Source organism: Sus scrofa, chromosome 13 (assembly GCF_000003025.6).
Source record: "Sus scrofa isolate TJ Tabasco breed Duroc chromosome 13, Sscrofa11.1, whole genome shotgun sequence".
Classification (NCBI taxonomy): Eukaryota; Metazoa; Chordata; class Mammalia; order Artiodactyla; family Suidae; genus Sus; species Sus scrofa.
This window is the reverse complement of record NC_010455.5, coordinates 79,276,312-79,298,960: the sequence shown is the minus strand read 5'-3', so window position 1 is coordinate 79,298,960 and position 22,649 is coordinate 79,276,312. Positions and strand designations below refer to the sequence as shown.

The 22,649-nt window shown below is 46.8% G+C and overlaps 1 protein-coding gene across 3 annotated transcripts in view; it reads right to left on the bottom strand.

Moving 5' to 3' along the window:
* Positions 3,490 to 22,649, bottom strand: part of ESYT3 (extended synaptotagmin 3) — a 49,654-nt gene continuing 30,494 nt past the window's right edge. Inside the window, exons 6-23 of one of the 3 annotated variants that reach the window (XM_003358571.5) lie at positions 22,374 to 22,463; positions 21,880 to 21,935; positions 20,239 to 20,359; positions 17,850 to 18,020; positions 16,946 to 17,028; positions 14,845 to 14,893; positions 14,506 to 14,595; positions 14,001 to 14,063; positions 13,837 to 13,899; positions 13,295 to 13,363; positions 12,644 to 12,730; positions 11,821 to 11,970; positions 9,154 to 9,635; positions 8,385 to 8,483; positions 7,721 to 7,852; positions 4,855 to 4,960; positions 4,032 to 4,081; positions 3,490 to 3,700 (exon numbers count right to left, since the gene is read on the bottom strand). In XM_003358571.5, coding sequence (XP_003358619.3) covers positions 3,664 to 3,700; positions 4,032 to 4,081; positions 4,855 to 4,960; positions 7,721 to 7,852; positions 8,385 to 8,483; positions 9,154 to 9,635; positions 11,821 to 11,970; positions 12,644 to 12,730; positions 13,295 to 13,363; positions 13,837 to 13,899; positions 14,001 to 14,063; positions 14,506 to 14,595; positions 14,845 to 14,893; positions 16,946 to 17,028; positions 17,850 to 18,020; positions 20,239 to 20,359; positions 21,880 to 21,935; positions 22,374 to 22,463 — 1,998 coding nt within the window. In that variant the 3' untranslated portion in view covers positions 3,490 to 3,663. Of the gene's footprint in view, positions 3,701 to 4,031; positions 4,082 to 4,854; positions 4,961 to 7,720; positions 7,853 to 8,384; positions 8,484 to 8,629; positions 9,636 to 11,820; positions 11,971 to 12,643; positions 12,731 to 13,294; positions 13,364 to 13,836; positions 13,900 to 14,000; positions 14,064 to 14,505; positions 14,596 to 14,844; positions 14,894 to 16,945; positions 17,029 to 17,849; positions 18,021 to 20,238; positions 20,360 to 21,879; positions 21,936 to 22,373; positions 22,464 to 22,649 lie in introns of those variants that run through there. The other 2 variants (XM_021069523.1, XR_002337696.1) reach the window with 2 other exon arrangements.

The window sequence follows — 22,649 nt, the reverse complement described above, 5'->3', positions numbered from 1 at the left end:
CTTTCCATCTATTTGTGTCATCTTTGATTTCTTTCATCAGTGTTTTGTAGTTTTCAGAGTACAGGTCTTTTGTCTCTTTAGGTAGGTTTACTCCTAGGTATTTTATTCCTTTGGAGATATACCTGTTTTTTTCTTGCCTAACTACACATACCACAATGCCCTCAATTGGCAAGCCCAACATCAAACCCCCTGGCAAAGGAGAGGAGGCTGTGGTGTCTCTAATGTCAAAGCAGGGCAAAGATGAGTTAATTTGGAGATGAATGGTAAGAAACCAATAATTGACACATACTTAGCTTCATGAGTTATAACTATCTTTTTCTTAAATAAGGACTTGAACACTAATATTTCTCTTAACCAGCTTCATGGCCCTTCTTAGATGTCACTACTAGCATTTCAGTGCCACTGTGTTGTTTTGTTTTGTTTTTTGTCTTTTGCCATTTCTTGGGCCCCTCCTGTGGCATATGGGGTTCCTAGGCTAGGGGTCCAATCGGAGCTGCAGCTGCTGGCCTACGCCACAGCCACCACCACTGCCACAGCCACAGCAACGCGGGATCCGAGCCATGTCTGCAACCTACACCACAGCTCACGGCAACGCCGGATCCCTAACCCACTGAGCAAGGCCAGGGATCAAATCCACAACCTCATGGTTCCTAGTTGGATTCATTAACCACTGAGACATGACGGGAACTCTGCCACTGTGTTTTTGAACATAGTTTTTGCAAACATTTTTGGTTGCTTGCTTGTTTATATTTCTTAAACAATCAGGACTTAACTTAGATTTACCAACATATTTTACAGATTGCTATGTTCTCCCTTGTTTTCCACATGCCACTTCTGCCTAATGTTACATTTTCTTCTTACCGAAATATATACGGCCATTTTCAGTTTGATATTCCCATGTGCTTCATACTTTTAAAATTTTGTAACTTTTGCCTGTGAGCTTTCTTTATTGGAAATCATCTGCTGCGGTGGTCCCACATGTGCTCTAGATGGGAATGGCAACCCCTAGGGCCAATTTTGTGGTTGCCTCCATCAGAGCCTTATGAGGTTCCAGGTTCTAAACCAATTTTCACATTAGTTTCAAGGTGTGAGTATTTCTACATCAAGTTACTTGTGTGAAGCTTCAGACCCTGTGTTCCTGTAGGACAGATTGCCTGATTATTTCCACCCATTGCTGACCAATTCCTTGCCCTCACTGGCAGCCATGGCATTTTCTGATGACAAAGCTTTTTAGGCTTCTTGTCCCTTACATAGTAGCCTTGCCTTCTGGTCCTGTGTGCTAAAATCCTGGTTCTCTTCAAAACAGCCCCTTCAACTCCTATACTCTGCTTTAGATTTCCTTTTGGGACCATCATTGGAACTTTACCTGTGTTACTTTTTAATTAACCATGTTAAAATTAATGTTATGGTTTAACTAGGTTTTCTATGTGTTTGGAAGAGGAAGGATAGGTTTTCACTTGTCTGGTGTGTCCGCCATCTTGCTCAGTAATATGTTTGTTTTAGGGTTGCTAATATTCAGGCTGTAATATCTGATAGATTCCCTTATATCTCCTCTGGCACTTTGATCATTTTCAAGGCACTTGTCTGTTTATTGAACAGTACAATGCCATTGTGAGGTAGATAGGAGAGGCATCAATTGTCCCATTTTATTACGAGAATTTGTCACTCAAAAAGCAGAAACAAATTTTATTACATGTGTTATGTACTTTAGCATGCTCTTAGATGATGGGGGTGAAAATCAGTTTAAGTAGCTTATAGCACAATTGGAGAGTAAACAGAAACATTAAATACCAAATGCAGTAGTTGCTTAGCATGTGACCTCAGTGGATATTTAATATTTTCAAAAATGAAATGTTACAAGGCAGGGGATTGTTAAAATGAAAAATGTACAGTGTTGATGATAGATGCTACAGGGCAGTGGGGGATTGGGGCTGGGGAGAGGCCCTTTCACTTTGGAGTAGCTTAACGGAGGAAGTCTATTTGAGATAGGCCTCTAAGAGGTGAGTAGGATTAGTAGGCAGGATATACTTGGACTATTCTGGAATAGAGCATCTGCACATGAATAAAGAAGCAAAAAACTGGAGACCTGATTATGTTAGGTCTGAAACCCAAAGTGTAGGCTTTAATCTCATAGAAAAAAGAAATAGATAAAAATTGAGAGTAACATGACAAAATCTTTAAGATGTTGCCATTCTTCAGAGAAGTGGCAGTGAAGGTAGTGGGGAGAGGAAACTGATGGTAGGGGGTATTGCCTGAGTAGGTAAGAGAAAAGAGGATGTGACCTTGACAGCAGCTCTAGGAACGTGAGAGAGGACAAGAATAGTTGGCTTTGTATTCTGAAATGCAAAAGAGGCACTTGTTTAAATATACAGTTTATGTATTTTGTTTTTAACATGTTTAGGCGAACCAGCTGTATCTTAGAAACTTGGAGCAGAATTCCCAAACCTGTCAGAGAGATATAGAAAGCCCACTTTTCTCTCTGGCACTGACACTCAGCAGCAGTCTCCAGTGCTCTGCTGTGGGCATGCAGGCGGAGACCTGGGTTTGGAATTCAACTTGCATTTTCCTATGGAAGTAATACCACATGCTGGAGTTTGGTCCTGGGCCAGCCCACGCTGGAGTACTTGGGGTATTTATCACTGTAACATTGCTGCCATTGGTAAAGCATATTTGAGTTCCAAATGAGATTTTTCAGGCAGAAAAGACAAACAAATTCCCATCATGGTGCTGTGGAAACAAATCTGACTAGGAACTATGAGGTTGAGGGTTCAATCCCTGGCCTCGCTCAGTGGGTTAAGGATCCAGCATTGCAGACATGGCGCAGATCTGGCATTGCTGTGGCTCTGGTGTAGGCTGGCAGCAACAGCTCCTATTAGAACCCTAGCCTGGGTACCTCCATATGCCTGGGTGTGGCCTTAAAAAGACCAAAAAGAAAAAAAAAAGATTCTTCAGGCAGAGAAGTACCAGAGGTAGCAGCCAGCAAAACTTAGGTAGGGTTAGCTCTTAGCACTTTTGAGTGGGTTACTTTTTAGTCCCATAAAAGCAGCTTCCTCCCTTGGTCAGTTACTGCCAGGAATACTGGTAGCTGCTCCATGAACAGACCTCCTGCACCCTCTGTGTCTGAGACAGGATGCTTTTGATGCATACATTCAGGCAAATCCTCAGTCAAGTGGCCTATAATTTTTCCAAAGGTGCAAATTCACCCCAAGGTTCTGATAATTTGTCAGGCACGAATACCCTACTTCTTTCTGGATTTAAACAAATCCAACCAAGAAAGAATAGTTCTTGGACTTCCTGCTGTGGCGCAGAAGGTTAAGGATCCAGTGTTGTCTCTGTGGCAGCTTGGGTATGATCCCTGGACTGGCACAGTGGGTTAAGGATCTGGCATTGCCACAGCTGTGGTATAGGTCATAAGCTCAGATTCGATCTCTGGCCTGGGAACTTCCATATGCCATGATTGTGGCCAAAAACAAACAAAAAAACCCAGAGTAGTTCTTGCTTTTACATGTGTTTACTGCTCCTCCTAATAGTATCCAGTCATGCAGTTATACTGTACACAATAATGTGTATATATAAATTTTTTTTCAAATGGCTGTTCTGATTTAAAGTACAAAATATACATATGTACACATTTTAAAATAAAGATGATAATGTTGTTCATCATCAACTCCTGGGCTGTCCATCTGGAGTCAGTTCATACCTGTAAGACATTTGGATTGGACTTGTGTTAGTATCGAGAGTGTGTTGTGGTGGCATCAGGCAAGTGCCTACTCTGTCCTACCTGGGCCTCTGTGGGACCAGCAGAACCCATCTCTTTGTAAGTTGGTCAGCAAGGGTTAAAACCAGAGCTTACAGAGGTCCTTTAGGGAAGTGAAATCTGCAGGCAGTAAAGCTTTAAATAAAGATGATAACTTCTCCCTCCTTGATAAAGGGGCTAAAATGTACTGAAAAGGGAAGAACCTGAATGTGGTCAACTGAAACAAATGTCTTGAATAGCAGATTAATGTGATGAAATGACAGGGCTCACTTACCACTGTGAGAAGCCCTTAATCAGATCTTCTTTTGATAAATCAATCAGTACCTAAACAAACACACATAATCAGTTCCCTTCCCCACAGCTGATGAAATGGAAACAAATTGTGAGAACAACATTGATCATAAAAAGAACCTTCTTGGGTTTTGAGCAGGAGCTCTTTTTCCTTCGGCTTTCAATATGGAACCTTCCCAAAAGGACAGTACTGACACTGACCTCAGTGTCCTGGAAAAAGGTGAATTGTTCTTTGCAGCTGTACCCCAGGAATTTATTTATGAATGTTTTAGAGAGAGGGAACAACATGCCTTTACTCACTAACTGATCCAGAATTTTAAGCAAGACACCATCATTTCTTCAACTGTAAAAATGAGGATATCATCACCTACCTCACAGAAGCGGGTTTTAAAAATGAGTATAAAGTGTATATTTTTGTCTCTTCTCCGCATCTTCCTGAAGATTATATTTTTTCTACTTTCTACTTAAGTAAAATCCCATTCACCACAAAAATCCTGATGTGAGACCCAAGTGACACACAGTGCTGTACTGATCAGAACAATACTTAATACTATAGTACAGGTTCAAATACTTGTGCAATGCCAAACTTGGATATTTTCAAGTTTGTTAAAATAGGGTTTACCATATTAATTACTTGAGTTTTAAGAATATTTTTAAAACACAAAACAAAAAACCACCAATGAGGCTGTACCTTCCTTGAAGTCAGTTCTGGTAATGTTCAGAAATTTTGCAAGGGTGTGTTCCACCAGTGAACTCCAGTTGGCCACCAGGAGGAAAAGAGTACCAAGAGTCCCTCTTGTACTTACTTTTCCTAGCTCCTTCCTTCTGTGTGAGCCAAGTGGCCTGCTGTTTTTCACTGCAACGTCTAGTGACCTCTTCTTTACTTCATCCATGGGAACAAAAAATTCAAATCTTCAAGAAGCAAAAAAGTCAGGAAGTGAGATTTATATATTTTAGTCATGTTTATTGAAAATCTCAAGTGTTTCCATTTTCTTCCCTTTAAAACTGAAAATACAGACTATTGAGAGGAGCATCTAGAACAGTATTGGCTTACAGCAGATACTCAATGCATCATTACTATAGATAATCACTATTCTATGTTATTCACAAACCTTGGAAGCAGCAAGAGGCTATTTGCCTCTCTGAGAAGTTCCTTGGACTATTGTGCTTTGAGGTTTGCCTCTTTCTTTGATTCTACCTTGGTTCCACTCTTTCAGCTCCCCCTCTCTCTGAACACTGCCTGCTCATAGGACCATCTGAATGAAACCCCTTTCTAGGTTGTTTCTTTGGACCAGCTAAGGGCTAGGATGCTGAATAATCAAGTTTTTTGGAATTGCACGGAAAATAGTGGCCTCTTCCCATTTCTGCCTGTAGAGTGAGGTAGAGGAATCTCAGTATGCAAGCTTTGTCTTGTACTCACAAGAGGCCTCTAAACTTACTACTAGTTTTTTTTTTCAGTCTTCCAATTCTTGAAATATTCTTTAAATTCTGTAGTGCTTTACAATTTTCAAAAGCTTGATCCACGTGATTTCATGTAATCCCATAATCTTTTCATTTTTTAAATTGAAGTATGTGACAGCATAGTTTCATAATGATGCAATTTGTATATATTTGTTGTTGTATATATTATGAAACAATCAATCTAGTTAACATCTATCACCATACATTGTTCAAAAAAATTTTTTTCTTGTGATGAAAACTTTAAAGATCTACTCTTCTTGCTACTTTCAAATATGTAATACAGTATTATTAACTACAGTCACCATGCTGTATATTACATTCCCATAAATTACTCATTTTATAATTGGAAATTTGTACCTTTTGACCCCTGTCACCTATTTTAAACATTCCCCACCTCACACCTCTGGCAACCACCAATCTGTTCTCAGTATTCATGAGCTTGGTTTTTTTGGTTTGGTTTTTGGTATTTTTAGATTCCACATATAAATGAAATCATAAGTATCTTTTTCTGATTTGTTTTGCTTAACATAATGCTCTCAATGTCTATCCATGTCACAAATGGCAAGATTTTATTCTTTTTCATAGCTGAATAATATTCTATGGTATATATACACATTTTTTAATCCATTCATCTATCAAAGGATATTTAGATTGTTTCCATGTCTGTAAATAATGGCATGGTATACATGGGGATGCATAATCTTTTTGAATTAGTGTTGTTTCATTTTGATAAATACACAGAAGTGGAATTGCTGGATTATATAGTAGTTCTGTTTTTTGTTTTTTTTTTTTGAGGAACCTCCATACTGTTTCCATAGCAGCTGCCCCAATTTATGTTTCTAGCAAGAGTGCTTAAGGGTTCTCTTTTCTCCACATTCTAACACTTGTTATGTCTTGTTTTTTTGATAATAGCCAGTCTGACAGGTCTGAGGTGGTATCTCGCTATGGTTTTGTTGTCATTTCTCTGATGATTAATGATGCTGAACATCTTTTCATGTACCTGCTGACCATCTGTATGTCTTCTTTGGAAAAAAATGTCTATTCAGCGGCTCTGCCCTTTTTTTTTTTTTGGTCTTTTTTGCCATTTCTAGGGCCGCTCCCACGGCATATGGAGGTTCCCAGGGTAGGGGTCAAATCGGAGCTGTAGCCACCAGCCTACCCCACAGCCACAGCAACATGGGATCTGAGCCACGTCTGGGACCTACACCACAGCTCACGGCAACAGCAACACCGGATCCTTAACCCACTGAGCAAGGCCAGGGATCGAACCCACAACCTTATGGTTCCTAGTTGGATTCGTTAACCACTGCGCCATGACGGGAACTCTCTGACATTGTCTTATAATTGTGTCAGAGCTCTCTATGAAGGCAACATCATTCACTTTGTGTGGCTGTAGAATACAGGATGGTGTCTGATATAAAGTGTTTAGTGAATACTAAATGAATAAATTCTCTCTCCTCATACTCTTTCTTGATATTGATGAACTAAAAATGTAGCTTCTGAAGGAACATATTAGTCCTTAGACATGACCCAAAAAGGACTCAGTAAAATTCTTTTAAAAATGTGTAGTTATTGAATCTATCTTCCTAGACTACTTAGCAATGTCTTTTCTTAGGAACCCAAAGCAAAAGGAAGCAATGATGAGATTTAGACTTCTGTATCTTGTGGTCAACTTGAAATCAAGAATATTTAGGGTAAGACTTGCCACTACAGAAGCATCAAAAGCAGTGATTAGAATCTACTAGTTTTGACCCCAAGGACATGGGTGGACAAGCTAGGGGAGGGTATCTGTTTTACCTGCCACCTATGCTTTGTTGCAGGAGGGAAGACAGGCCAAAGAGCTTAGAGCTATGGAGGAAATTTTAGGTCTTTAGGTTCAAGGTATCTTTATTTTTGATTGAAAGAAAACCTATTAGACCAGATTCAAATCCTTTTACTGCCAAAGAGGTTTCATTTAAAGAGAAATATGAAACATTTCATAATCAGGAACACTTTTAGCCCCTATTGGCAAGAAAAGTAGGTAGCTGTTTTGCTAAACTTTGCTGGGAGTCCTTTTCTCCCACTAAAGTATAAAAACTTAAGGCATGGACTATGTCATCCTATTCAACCCCAGCCTTTCCCAGAATCTGGCAGCTGCCAGGCACACAAGAAGTGCTCAGCAAGTAACTCGAATGGCTGAGGCACTCCAGTCAGGCTACCTGGGCCACTTACGTCTCATCAAATAGGGGCTCCAGGGTCTTCCGCTTCACTGAGGTCTTCTTACGACTTGCCCACCTCCTTTCTGGCAACAAGTAGACACGGACGTAGGGATCAGCTCCACTGCTGGTACAGGGTGTCAGGTTTCTGATTTGGTTTCAAAGACATTAAAGAAAAAAGGCCCCTGGTTTTGATATACTGAAAATGCTCATTTGGAGAAAGCTGTACTAGCCATACAGCTTTAGATGGCCTTGAGGATAAAATGCCCTGTAGTCTAGATGACCAGAAAAGCAAAAGTCTGCAGAATTTGGAGGACGAAACATTAGACTTGTGGTTTTAAAAACGTATTTTGGTAAAGTTTATAGTAGAGCCAAGTACCTTCCATCTAGAGGAAGTTGATGATTCTCACTTGAGAAAATGTCCTGGCTCCAAGCCACCCCAGACATTTTTGCAGTGGTCCTGTCTGAGCAAAGTCCTTGGCTCTGGGGCCCACCAACACCACCAAGGATCTAGTTAGAGCATGTGCAGCATGCAGGCCTTCAAACCTCATTCCTTCCAAATGTCTACCTTGTCAACTTTGGGGCTGCCTGCCCCTGCCATTGCTCCAAGTGCCGCCCACTCTAATTTTTGGTCACCTGATGCTCTCAAAAGACCTTCCCTGACTCTAGCATCCCTTTACCTGCAGCCGTTGATTAGTACGCTGAGACAGCGCCGCAGAGACACATAGCGCACTGTGAGCTGAATCTCACCCAGCCCCCGATGCCTGAGATCCCCGCCTCTGTAAAGAAAGGGCTTATCATTTCTCTTGCCATTACAAGTGCTGGCCACCCCCCACCCCCACGACAGAAGCAGATCAGTTAATAATTTTCAGCAAGGTTCCTTTTAGTTAGAAGTCAGTTCTATCCAACATTCATGTATAATTACCCTACTTCACAGAAGGAAGAGCTTGAATCCCGGAGTGGTATCTGCCTTTATACTGTGATTTCTTGTTGAACCTTGGGTGGGTTATTTGACCTTTCTGATAGTAAGCGCTTCCTTGTGGGGTTATTGTGAAGATTGAATGAAATAACATGCTAAGCCCAATAAAAACTTAATAAATGGCAGCCATCAATTATATAATTCCAAATTCTGAGCTTTCCATATGATCCTAGTATATCTCTTTAGAAGTCAGGAATGTTTCTGCTGTAAGGAACCTTGACAACCGAAATCCAGCATCTGTTTTACGATTAGTATGTAGCTAGAGCTACAATGGACTTTTTGGTGCGTGCACACGTGCTTTCTCTCCCCCCGTCTTATGTTCTTTCTATCCCACCATGCTGCCACTCATGAAGCCATTTTGTGAAAAACTATAACTTTCAAAGAAAAGTAAGTTCATATCTACTTTTCCATCCAGGCAGATTTTTTTCATGCAGGTGATTGTAGAAAAGACTAAGCAGAGAGGTGCATACTCAATGTTGAGGCTGCTATCTGTCAGGTCAAAGCAGGAAGAGGCCAGGGAGTTGAGCGAGGACATGCTGGGAGCCAGCCTCTGGGGCGGCCATGCGAATGGGGAGGCAGGGCATTTCATGGGTCTGGGTGACTTGATGGGCCCTGGAGAGTGGGGGCCTGGGACAGTCAGGAAGATGGTGGCCAAACTCTTCTTCTCCCCCATGGGTTCACAGAACCCTCTGGCACTGTCCTTGCCTTTGGGCTCTGGGCCCATCTCTTGAGGTGTGGGCTTGGTGGCAGCAGTGGTGGCTTTGGTGCTCTTGGAGGCTTGCTTGGTATCAGAAGCAGGGTCTGAGGGGCACGGCAAATCTGCAGGGCCTTCCTGGGGTGGGGCTCTTGGGTCCTGGTTGGTGGCCATCTTCTTAACAAACAGAGGGCCTTTCTTTAGGGCTTCAGGTCCTGTATATGGGCTTCTCAGCTCTCGCTCTTCCATGCGCAGAAACTGCAGGCAGATGACAGGGTTGTTTATGGGCTGGGCCCACCACTTCCACTTTCTAGCCTCTGCTCTTATCTTAACCTCTGAGAAGTGGTTCCTCTCTCTTTTCTGGAAAGAACAGCTTTCTCAAAACTCAGTTCCTTCCTATTCATTCAGTTCAATGGACTTTTACTCCCAAACTGTGTCTTCCTTAAAGCTCTGTCTCTGGCTCCCTCTAGTCAGACCTTCTGCCTTTTCTCTTCCTCTTGCCTCACTCATCTTCATGAAGATTGAGTACTGACCCCCTTCTCTCTCTACACTCCTACTAGCTGCTGGAGACCTGGCCCATTCTCACAGTACACACTTCCCCTCTGTGCAGAGGACTCCCATCTATACCTCCAGTCTTGCCTTCACCTTAACCGTCACATATATCACCAGCTGCCCTCCGGATGTGGTCATTTCTGGCTGTCACCTTATTCACCATTGCTTTCCCTAAAATGTGTTTCCTACCCACACACACCCCTGTGATCCTAGCACCAAAATTTCAAACCTCAGCCATCGTGTTTCTCCTTCCCTTTTTCCCAGTCACTAAGACTCTTAATAAAAATTCCATTTCCAGCAATATGGTGATCAAAATATTCATAAAAACCTCGTTAGGAATGTCAGTATTTTAAATGCATTGCCAAATTTACAAAAAAGGAAAATCCCTAGGTTTAAAAAATGAGAGGGAGAAAATAAATAAATTTAAAGGCGTTCCAACCATGGCAGAGCAGAAACGAATCCAATTAGCATCCATGAGGTTGTGGGTTCCATCCCTGGCCTCACTCAGTGGGTTAAGGATCTGGCGTTGCTGTGAGCTGTGGTGTAGGCAGACACGGCTCAGATCCTACATTGCTGTGGCTGTGGTATAGGCCAGCAGCTGTAGCTCCAATTCGACCCCTAGCCTGGGAACTTCCATATGCCGCAAAATAAATAAATGAGAGAGAGAGAGAGAGAAAGTTGAAAAATAAAGGTTAACTTTCCCAGGATCATTTATCAACCTTGGAATCCATGCAGTTAAGGAGAAGAGGACTTGGGTCAATGTAGGACCCATGAAGGCGGGATATCATTAGTGAAAAAGTAGTCTGTGATAAACATTTCACTCACCAGCAAAGACTGATGCCAAGAAATATATCTTTCTCACCCTATACTCTGGTTGGGGGGTGGGAGGGAAATAGAGTCTTTCCTGAGATTATAGAAACTCATTGGCCTGTCTCCTATAAATTTTGGGTACATATTTATACTACCTATGGGGTCTTGAAACCCAAAGTTTAAAAGTTAACATAAAAGTGTACCCAGGGCAGTTCTCTTGTGGCACAGCAGATTTAGGATCTGGCGTCACTGCAGCAGCTTGGGTCACTGCTATGGCTCAGGTTCAATCCCTGGCCCAGAACTTCCATATGCTGCTGGCATGGCCAAAAAAAAAAAAAAAAAAAAAAAAAAAAATGTACCCAGGTTTGTAATATCCCTGAGGTGCTTGGTTGCAGCTAAAGCAGAACTTCCTTAGAAGTGAACAACTTCAACCCAGGTCATAAAGATAACACTGAACATATATCTGCAACCCAAGTTATCAAATGTAGAAATGAGTCACCTTGAAAAAGTATCAACAAACAGGTATCAGAATTTAACTCCCAAGATCTTCAGATAATAGAATTGACAAACATGAAGTATTTTCAAATGATTTAAGATAGAATGGAAACATAAGAAGATAATAAAATACAACCCAAAAAACACTGTAGCTTTGGAAAAGATAAAATGAAAAAAAATATCCTTTGAAATTGAAAAGAAATTGAAATTGAAAATATCCTTTGAATTTGAAACACTGTGAATAGGTTAAACAGCAGATTAGGCATAGCCAAAGAAAAGAATTCATGATCTCTAAGATAAGTCTGAGGAAATCAGAATGTGGTGCCAAGAAATAAAGAGATGGAAAATATGAAGGTGAGGTCAGGCCATGGAGATGAGTAAAGCCCAGCATAACAGAAGGAGCTGTAGAAGGAGGGATTAAAAGATTGGGAGAGGCAATATTTGAAAAGAAAGTGGCTGACGATATTCTGAAATTGATTTAAAAAATATGAATCCATCTCCTAGCTTCTTCCCAACACCATGCAGATAACTCAGTACTAGCGCAGTCCACCCCCGTCTGCCCTGGGGGAAAGGGGAAGAGATTTACCCGAAGCACCAGCCTCATGGAGATGAGGCTGTCTAGGCCTGAGTGGTCCAGCTGAAAACGCTGCTCGAGGGTAAGGTCTGCGTAGGGAAGAAGCTGACACAGGGGGAACTCCAGCACTCCTAGGGCACACTCCTGGTCATCATCGAGCACCTGGGCAGTGGGCCAGTCACAAAACGAGAGGATAACTAAGTCCCACCCTCACCAGCACCGTGCTCTGGGCTTCATCCAAATCTGAGTTCACGTCAGTAAGTATGTACTGTGCTGCTTTCTCTTGACCTCTCATCCTGTTCTGTGAACTGGAAATGGGACCAGGCCCGGTCCTTCCCTTCAGTCAGGGCAAGAGAGTGACTCAGGGAAGAGGCAACTATGATCTGTCTTAGGCAAGTCTGTCAAATGTCTGGGGCTATCAGGGCTTTAGGGACTGAAGAGCTGTGCTGCTCCACGATGGGACCTCCAGACAGGGCTAAGGGCCCCCAGAGATCCCAGTTCTGCCACTTGTGGGTCATGCGATCTTGGACTCATTGTTTGAGCCTCTATTTGCTTAGGTGTGAAGAAGACAGCTTTCTTCCACAGATATTTTGTGAAGATTAAATATTTTTTAAAAGAAGTCCAGCATCATTAATGCTCTGGGTAGATTCCAACCCAGGCCACAGTGGGAGCTACTGTAACCAACAAGAGAGTCTCTGGCTCTTGGGCCCCAGCCCATGTATCCGCTCCAATACCCAGGGAACGGACTTTACTGCCAGGGAACCTGCTCGGGCTCCCTACCCACCCTGGCTGAGACACCTCTTAGCTCTGTTCCAGGAGCTAATTTCAAGCAAACCTTCAGATGCAGTTGTTCGGCCGCCACACTGTGCACAAAGAAGGAGAACACCTGGCTCCACACAGGGTCCTTGCTGCGTGGACAGGTCTGGGGAGAGGAGAGGGAGAGATCACTGAAGGGTCAAGTTCGGCAGAGCAGGCAACCAGCACCCTCTGCTCTGCCTCTGGCCACCAGTGCCCTTGGGAGCTTTCTCGTGTCCGCCCAGGGATAGACCCAGGCATGCTGCAGCTTGTAGGAGGTGCCAGGGCAGGGCAGTCAACCTCAAAGAGAGTTTGCCACGAAGCCTCACAGGGGCTGAAATCATACCAGCATTAGCACTCGCTTCAAAGGGAAGGGGGCCAACCGGGTTGCTGCTGGTGCTGGGGTGGTGTAAAGGACAACGGGCTTAGAGCCATGCCTAAGCTTGAATCCTAGTCCAGCTGCTTTCTGCCATGTGCCCTTAAGCGAGTCACTGATGTCGGATTCTCAGATTCTTGAAATAAAACTATTTTGTGAGGTTATTTTGAAGACAAAATAATGTAAAATAGCTACTGTTTGCTGGCACCTACCAGGCATTCTTTGTAAGCTAATTCCCTTCTCTTTTGCTTCTCTCCCAGAAAAGTGTTGGCCCCCCATTTTTTCAGTCCTTGGCTCCATGCCAAGCTGGCTTACCTTGCTCAGGTATGTCTTCTTGCCTACAGATAGCTTGACATAGGAAGAAGGGTCTCTGCTGACTTTATTCTGTGAGGGAGCAAACCCACAAAATGGAGATGGAACCCTTAGTGTCAACTTGAAACCTTGCCTCTCAACCCCCAGAAGCATCAGTGGGACCTGAGACCACCCAACAGCTTCCCTTCTCAGCTCTCAGACTGTCATCACAGTGCCAGCACCTCATCAGGGCTGATGACCCCAAGGAGGCTCTTCCACGTTAAGGACGGGAGGCCTGGCTCTTGTTCCCTAGAGCTGTGGAGACAGACAGGGTGGAGCTGAGTTCTGGCTCCCCCTTAGCTGTGTGACCAGTCTTCTGAGTCTTATTTTTAAATGGCAGTAAAAATGGACTCACAGTCACTGTGGGACGCAGGCATAATGAATGTGGGGATGAGCTGCCAAGCTGGCACACAGACTCAGTGAAGGGCAGCCCTCATCACCCCAGGCTGTGTGTGCGGGGCGTCACCCAGAAGACATGGGGCTGTGACTTGCTTTCACACACTTACCCTGGCAGATCTGGAGAGCTTTTTGGCTTGATATTCACCATTTAGGTAGTCAAAAGGATTTCTCTGAAGCACGAGAAGAATAGGGTGAATGAGCAACATGTGGACATTTGAAAGTGATGGGCACAAGGCAGGGTATATGACACTCTAGCCATGTCACCACTCACCGGCAGGTTGCAGGCGCTCTCCAAGAAGACCACAAGGATGGCAGTGGAAGAGCTACCATGGTCCTACAAGCAGACACAGACCCTCGCCAGGTGCCCCCAGCAGCAGGAGACACAGACTGGTTTTAGGAAGCTTATTCGTGGCTGAAGAGCCAGCCCTTGCACCCTCGACTGGGCATACTTTCCCTCACAGCCTAGCTTTTTGTTGAGACTATAAATACAACCGCAGCATGGCAGATTCAAGTCAGAACATGTGGACTTTCCCTATGAACTGGGCTGACAGGCACTAGCAAGGTTTTTAAGGACCCATCTGCCCTGCGTGGAGATGAGGGCTAAGGGATGTGCCCTCCAGAAGGTGAGGCTGGCCGGGGAACACTGAGCAAGATCTGGGGGCTCCAGCTCCCTCCCTCCCACCCTCCCGCCACACACACAGCTCATACATGGACCAGTCCTGCCACAAATACCCCTGCCGCCTTTCTAACAGGGAGCCCTGACACCCCACAGTCACCTCAATCAGAGCATCTGGGTCTGCAATCAATGAAAGCCACTCCAGCCGCAGGTGTAGCCGCCCACTGGTTGTGTCCTTCAGGGCAAACCACTGCAGGGGGAGGGGAAGGAGGGAGGAAAGCTTGGGGAAGGGCCAGTGAGACACTCTGTTCAGGAAGCTCAGTTCTGGGACCTGGCAGGGTCCTGTAGGGACTTCAGAGGAGAGGTGAACCAGTCCAGTCAGGTTGGGGGCTCTGGGCTCAGAGGACTGGGAGAGGTGATTATGGATGGACAGAAGTGCTATGCTTTGGGATGGAAACCATGCTGTCCATAGGGAGGGGGTTGCAGGCACCAACTCTACCTCATCCACCACTCTGTTCGTCATGACATCACCAAGGCAGATCTGCAGGCTGGAACACATGGGGAGTGGGAGGTCAGCCCAGTTCAGGGGTGGCGAGAAGCAGCAGGCGAAGAGGCCCACCCAGAAATCCAGTTTCAAATATATGAGCGGGGCCCGCAAGCCAGAGTAAATGGAAGACCACATTGCACTCAAGAAAGGAAAGACTGGGGTTCCCGTTGTGGCTCTGGTTAACGAACCTGACTAGGAACCATGAGGTTGTGGGTTCGATCCCTGGCCTTGCCCAGTGGGGTTAAGGATCTGGCGTTGCGGTGAGCTGTAGTGCAGGTCGCAGATGCGGTTCAGATCTGGCGTTGCTGTGGCTGTGGCGTAGGCCAGCAGCTACTGCTCCGATTAGACCCCTAGCCTGGGAACCTCCATATGTCGCAGTGCTGCCCCAAAAAGACAAAAAAAAAAAAAAAAAAAAAAGGAAGGAAGGACTGTCTAACCATCAGGGCTGTGTCCACTGGGCAAGCTGCCTGGGGAGGCAGGCAGCTGTGATCCCCAGAGGGGAACAGGCAGATGCCGCTGGACACACTGGCTCTGATTTCTCAATGATGGTGCTACTGGCATTCTGGCTGGGATGATTCTTCATTGTGCAAAACTGCCCATGCATTGTAGGAATTTAGCTTCCCTATCCTGTGCCCTCTAAATGCCAGTGGCACCACCTCCCGCAGTCATTGTAGTAATCCAAAAGCACCCCCACCCCCTCCATTTCCAAAACTGCCCTGGATGCCCTCCAGGGGCCAAGTATAGTTGGCATGCATGTGAGAGGAGGTAACACATTCAAAGCATGCCTCTTACCTACCCCAACCCCAACCCAACTGGAAGGTCCTGATAAGAGGGGAAATTAATTCCAAGTAACTTAGAAATATGCTTGAGCTCAAAATACAGTAGAAATCAGAAATCAGTTATGTAAAACATGAACCACAAGACACACTTCTAATCTGCAACATTACAAAAATCACAATTTCTTTCATTAAGATGAAAAATTAAAAATGGTAAATAACAACATCTAGTGGTAAGCTAGTTCTTAGGCTGTCAGATTGTGCCCTTCCCACTGTTTTTCTGCTTTTAAAAACCACATGTTCATGGGAGTGCCCTGTGGCAAAGCGGGTTAAGGATCTGGCATTGTCACTGTGGTGCCTGAGGTTGCTCTGTGGCAGAGGTTTGACCCCTGGCCCGGGAACTTCCATATGCCCCAGGTACAGCCGAAAAAAAAAAAAAAATCACATGTTCATAGAAACGAGCTAAACGATTTAGGATTATGAAGACTGGGGTAAAACTCTTTTCTGCTGCCTCCTAATCCCAGCCTCTGAGATGAGTAGCGGTGTAGCTGCCACACATGAATGTGCACACACCTACACCACTGTCCTTCCTGGAAAGAGGAATCAACTTCTCAGGTCACTCGCAACCGTTTCCCCCACTTCCTTAGACATAAGAAAAGTCCTCAAGGTCAACATCCATAGATCCTACTCATCAAACACTCAGCCAGTGTCCTCTTGAGTCTAGACATTCATGTTTCCAGCTTTTTTTGTTTCGCCCCTAACAGGGCTGCAACATTTCAGGTATAATGTTTTTAGAGGAGAGTCCTGGAATGGGGACATCCAGATCAAAAACTGTAAATCTGGAGTTTTGATAGCCAGCCCCACCCTGGTCATTTCAGTCCTCTCAGCCCGTGGGGCTCTGAGTTCCACCCCAGGGAGAGCAGACAGTTCCTTGGCACCAGGGGCCTGGCCATCCATGCCAGCCTTAGCCCTGCCTGTTACTCCAAATGGGGTCTCTGGATACATTATGAGAAGCATAGAAAACAGAGCCCACAGCACACAAACCTCAGGGTTCTCTCTGTACCCCCAGAGGGATGGGGCTCAGGGCTGGGCACTCAGGAGAAAGCTAGGGAGGAGTCTGTGGCAGGATGGAATGATGGGGCCTGTTGCCTGGCACGGTCATGACGTCAGAATGACCAGCGAAGATTGCAGGTCCCTAAGCGGTGGAAGCAGGGGTATCTGTGCCCCAAAGCCTAGAAGCCCCATGTCCCCAAACCCAGCTCGGCCCTCCTCCTCACCTGCCCAAGAAGTCATCCCTGTCAGGATCCTCGTCGTACAGGTCCACCTCCAGGTCCTGCCCAGGGACTTCATACACGATGAACTAGAAAAGAAAGACAGGGGACTTGACCTATAGACCACAAGAGCTGATGACGCAGACCTCAAGCATGACCCCAGGGCAGCCAGGTTCCAGCTCTGCCACCTCTCAGCTCAGAGCCCTGGATAGGTTCCTGGGCTTCTCAGTGCTTGGAGAACCGCCCCCCACCCCCTGCCATAAGAATGATGCCTTCTCCTGGGGGGTGGGGGGGATTAGAGGCAGCTTGTGCAAGGCCATGCCAGGGTGGGTACTCGGGACGGTGGCTGCTGTGTGTTCTGCTTAGGGCTTGTGCTTCCAGCGCTCAACAGGCTGGGGGGGTCTACTCTTCACACAGTAGGGATTGTGTTTGAACTTTAAGGAAGTCTGGCTCTGGCAGGGGAGGCTGACCAGATTGGGGCAGAACAGCCCCAATGCCTTTGGCTATGCCCACAGCATGTAGAAGTTCCTGGGCCAGGGATCAAACCTGTGCCACAGCATCGTCCCAAGCCGCTGCAGGGGCAAAACCAGATCCTTAACCTGCTGCATCACAGATGAATTCCTGAGGTTCTTTGATTTGAAAACTTCCAACAAAGCTGACTCTAATCAGGAAGGGGAAGCAGGAATCCCTCTGTAAGCTGGCCCTCCAGTGGAGCCAGAGCAGCCCACTTCTGAAAGCCTGGGGACATGGGAGGTGGGCCTGCCTGCCCCAAGGGTCATGGCTCTGGCCCACCATTGCCCCATGGGTATGTGAACACCATAAAGGCAAGATACTCCCTTATTTTGCGTCAGCCAGGGTGGAGCCCTGGAGGACATGGAGAGTGGCTGGGAACCACCAAGGAGACCCTTACCTCAAATACTTCATTCCAGGTGGGGTTCAGATTCTTGTAGATGGTCTTGCTCCGAAAATGTTGCAGGCCAATGCTCATCTTGGCATAGGGGTCTGACTTGCCTCGGATTCCTAGGAAATTGTCCTTCTGGGCCAGCTTTTCTGCCTCCAGCAAGTGGACTCTGATCACCCCCTGGAAGATGCCCAGGGCTCACAGCTGTTTCCAGGGCTCTCAAAGCCCCAACATCATAGCCAAAGCCATTAGATAAGCACCCCAGCCCCATATCACCCTCTCCATGTCTAAACTGGGAGACAGAAGCCAGAGGTGGCAGCCTCTTGGCCAAGGCCACACAGCAAGTGATGGCAGGGCCCAGGCTCTGTCTGCTCCACTGCCTGTCTTCCTGACCCTTCCTGCCTCCAACCTGCTCTTTCCTCAACTGCAGCCCTTTCCTCCTCCTGTGCCAACCACCACTTCATGCCACTGCGCAGGTTTCTTCCTGTGTTCCAGCCTCCTCTCTAACCTACATGCAGACCGAGGTCCCAGGTCATTTCTTCCCAATACTCAAGATGACCTCTGTGGGCACTGCCTGCTGCTGGCAGTGGATCCTTGTGCTCATTAAGGCCCAGGACTGAGTCACCCCTCTCCTAACACTCTGGGCTATGCCATAAGTCAGAAAAGAGCACAAGAATGAGGAAAAACAGTTCAAGGAGCTGGTAGTCTCCTGCCTAGAACTATTTTTTTTTTAATATCAGTAAATACATATGCATTTGCCCTTTGACCCAGGAATCCCACCTCTAGAAATCTATCCTAAAGGCATACTGGCAAAAATATAAAAAGACACGGTAGAATGGATAATCAGTGAGGGTCCCTGTACAGCACAGGGAACTATATCCAGTCTCTTGGGACAGACCATGATGGAGAGAGTCTGAGAAAAAGAGTAATATATATACCATGCTGTACATTAGAAATTGGCACAATATTGTACCATTGTACCATACTCTAATAAAAAATTTTAAAAAGTGTTTATTGTAATAAAAACACATAACAGGAGAAACACCCTTTTAACAAACTTTAAATTACACAACAGAATAATGTTAACTATAAGCACATGTTTTACACTCGCTCTGGATTTTATTCATCTTGTATAATTAAAAATTTTCCCTAGTCCTGGCAACTACCAAAAAATATATATGTACAAAAAGACATGTATAAGGCTCTTCATGGCCCCACTATTCGAAACAGCAGAAGACCTGACATGAGTCAGTCATGCATAAGTAGATGCAGCATGTTCACAGAGTGGAGTTCCATGAGCCACACTGTCATGGGGTGACCCTCATGACACATGAGTAATGACAGCAAGGTGAGGAAGGCTATAGCGTGCTGCCACCCATTTAAGAAAGGGGGACCATGCATATAATCAGATGTGTACATACAACCACATGCAGGTATCTGCTCAGATTAGAAAACATAATGAAAAATACCAGAAGGATAAACTATTACAGGGGAGGAAGGGACCGGGGTGAACAGAGATAAGAGCCAGACTCCTTAAAATACAGTTTGTTTTTCATATTTGACTTTAGAAGTGTGCAAATGTTTTACATGATTGTAAAAGGAAGTTAAGGTAAAAATTAAACCCTAAAAAAAGAAGGAAACAAATCAGTGTAAATATCCACAGAACACACAGAAAGGAACTAGTCCAAGTGAGTTTAAATTGTAGCAACTTGACAGTACACCTCTAGTGGGATTTGCCCTAAATTCACAGTACTTATGCGAATTTAGTAGTAGTAGGTGACGGTGCTATGTTGTTATTCTGAGACTGCTAAACACGCAGTGTGGGATAAGGGCCACATGTCACCCCTGCCCTGCCTGGTCTGAGTAGGCTGATGCCTCCTATCTGGCCCTGATGGTAAAAACCAGTACATTCCCCTTTTCCGACTCCCAACCCTAAAGCCAGGGCACCTTATGCAGGGAAGCCACTTGGCTGTCCTCAGAGGACTCCTGAGCTGGGTCTAGGACAGGCGGGGCAGTGGGGCTCAGCACCCAAGGAAGCCCCATGTCCTGGCCCCACCCAACCTTCTTTCCAGATGACCCCAGGATTCTTCCCACCACCAGAGGATGGAGTGGGAGCCTCCTGTCCCTGAAGGAGGATGGGAGGCTTCTGGAGTTTCTTGGAGGTGAGTGGGACTGCCCACAGTCCCCAGCCTGGAATGCATGGGGGGACAGGGATCTGAGAAGGAATGCCCCCTAGGCTTTGTCCCTCCCAAGTCATTCAGCCTTCCCAAGACGGAGTCTTCACTCCGCAAAATGGGATGCTGGGCCCTGGTAGAAGCATTAGCATATAAGGATGCATCCCCAGCCCACTGGTCCCTCAGCTCTGAGCCAGCTCTCTGAGGCCAGTGTGCATACTCACGCAGGGCAGAGGGAAGCGCAAGTTGGTCAAGTCCAGCCCCTTCTTCACGGGCACAGTCACACGGTTGGGCAACACCAGGTGGGCAGCGATGAGGTCCTCCAGCAGACTGTCTGTCACCTCGCTGGGGAGAGGGGGCATGCCCAGCTATGGAGGGTGGCACTACCTCCCCCAGGCCACCTGCCCTTCTGCCCGTCCCTGGAGCTGAACTTGGAGGCAGGTGGGCCCTTCCCAGGAAAGAGCAGCCCTGACCCCAGCCTGCCTGGATGAAAGGTCAGGGGGAGGATGTAGGGTATACTTTTTTTTTTTTTTTTGCCTTTTAGGGCCACACCCATGGCATATGGAGGTTTCCCAGGCTAGGGGTCTAACTGGAGCTACAGCTGCTAGCCTACACCACAGCTACAGTAATGCCAGATCCAAGCCGTGTCCGCAACCTACACCACAGCTTACGGCAACGCTGGATCCTTAACCCACTGAGCAAGGCCAGGGATCAAACCTGCAACCTCATGGTTCCTAGTCGGATTCGTTTCCGCTGTGCCACGATGGAACTCCAGTGTAGGGTATACATTTTGACAGCCCCTCAGCCCCCTCATCCCAATCCTGCTGTGTTCTGCTCTGAGGCACCACAGCATGGTAGCCAAGAGCAAGGACCTGGATCCTGTGTTAGAATCTTGGCTCCACCAACTACAAGCTGTGTGACCTTGTAGAGCTGCTAATCTCTGAACCTCAAGTTTAACTCTAAAATGGGGATCATTATGTCTGCCTCCTGGGGTTGTTATGAGGATAAGTTAATATGTGGAAAGTGCTGACAACAATGCCAAGTCCTGGTAAGCAGCCCTTCCACTCCCTGACATCACACTGAAATCCTCTTTCTCTACTGCCTGACTCCGTTTCCCTAGTATAGGGAGGTGGGCAGTGCCGAGAACAGGGCTGGCACACACTAGGTGCTCAGGAAATATCTTCTGAATGGATGGACTGGATTCTCTGCACCCAAGGGCCAGAGATCAGTGGGAATGTCCTCAGAGAGCCCGCGACTGGTCCTTCCTGCAGGTGGTGGGGGCAGCTGCTGGGCTTGGGGCTGGAGTCCTTCTCTGCTCCTCTTGGGAGCCTGAGGCACTGGGCACAGCACTACCCCAGCCCCAAGAAGGTGGGGTGCCCAGACCAGCTCCCCCTACTGGCCTCAGCTGTGACAACCACTCCCTCCCATGCCTGTGTCTGCAGTGTGGTCACCATGAGTTGGGGGAGCCATGTGGACTCACACTCGGGTCAGGAAGGGAGTGGACAAGGAGGGCACTCGTCCACTGTGCCAGCACCACACACACTTGGGTGTCCTCCCAGGGACTCAGGACAGAGGGACCAGGCTCTTCATTTATTGAGGATGAGCCCAGAGAGGTGAAGTAGCTTGTCCAAAGGCACACAGAGGCTAGGGGACAGGGCTATGAGTCTTGCTCCAGAGCCTACGCTTGCCTCTCAGCCCATGTGGGCTCCTCTAGGATGTCTTGCCTGATGGTGTGCACTCCAAACACACACTGCTTTCCCCCTGCAGAAAGCAGGAGGGAGGGCCCAGCCATGATGCGGCTCCTGTCACTGACTGCACAGCCCCGGAGGCCCCACCTCTGCCTAGCGGTTCGCACAGGCACTTACTTGATTCCAGGTGCATCCAGCAGGTTGGTCAGGCCTGTCCAGTTGATCTGCAGGTGCTGCTGGGGCAGAGGGAGGCTGTTAGGCTGGGAACCCTCTGTCAAGGGCCTTACCCTCACCCCCATGGAGGATTCAGCCTGCCTGTTGAGGGGGAGGGTGCCCTTTCCAGGGATGCCAGGCAGGTAAGGGCACCTCCCAGTCCTGCTCAGGACCAGGGCACATGGCCACAGGCTGGCCTGGCATCAGAGGGTCTGAGTTACAGCCTCCTCTCAGCCTCAGATAGCTGGGTGACCTTGGCTGGCCACTTCTCCAGGCTGTCTCCTAGTCTTGGGGAGAGCAGAGTACAGCACCTCAGGCTGCCTTAAGAAGCACATGAGATGAGGCAACTAGGTGGGCTTTGGCAGCATCTGTTCTTAGGCTCAAACCCAGGGTCTGGGCCCAGTGGGCAACCGCTGACTCACAGGGAACAGCAGGCCTGCCTCATCCCTGGGACTCACCGGCTTCTGAAGGAAGAACACAGTTACAGCTCCCACAAAGGGCTTGTCCACCAGGAGGGGCTCCAGGATGACACGCAGTGTGCCCTGCAACTGGACAGAACAGAGGGCTGGGAAGGACCTCAACATCCCCTCTTCCTGCACCTGCTATGCTCAGCTAGGCCAATACAGGCTCATTCATGTCAGGGCCACCTGCCATCACAGCAGGGACCACACTAGGGGAGAAGACGCCTGCACACAGCTGCCACCCCTCTGCTGGCTACCAAGGGCCTTCAGCTA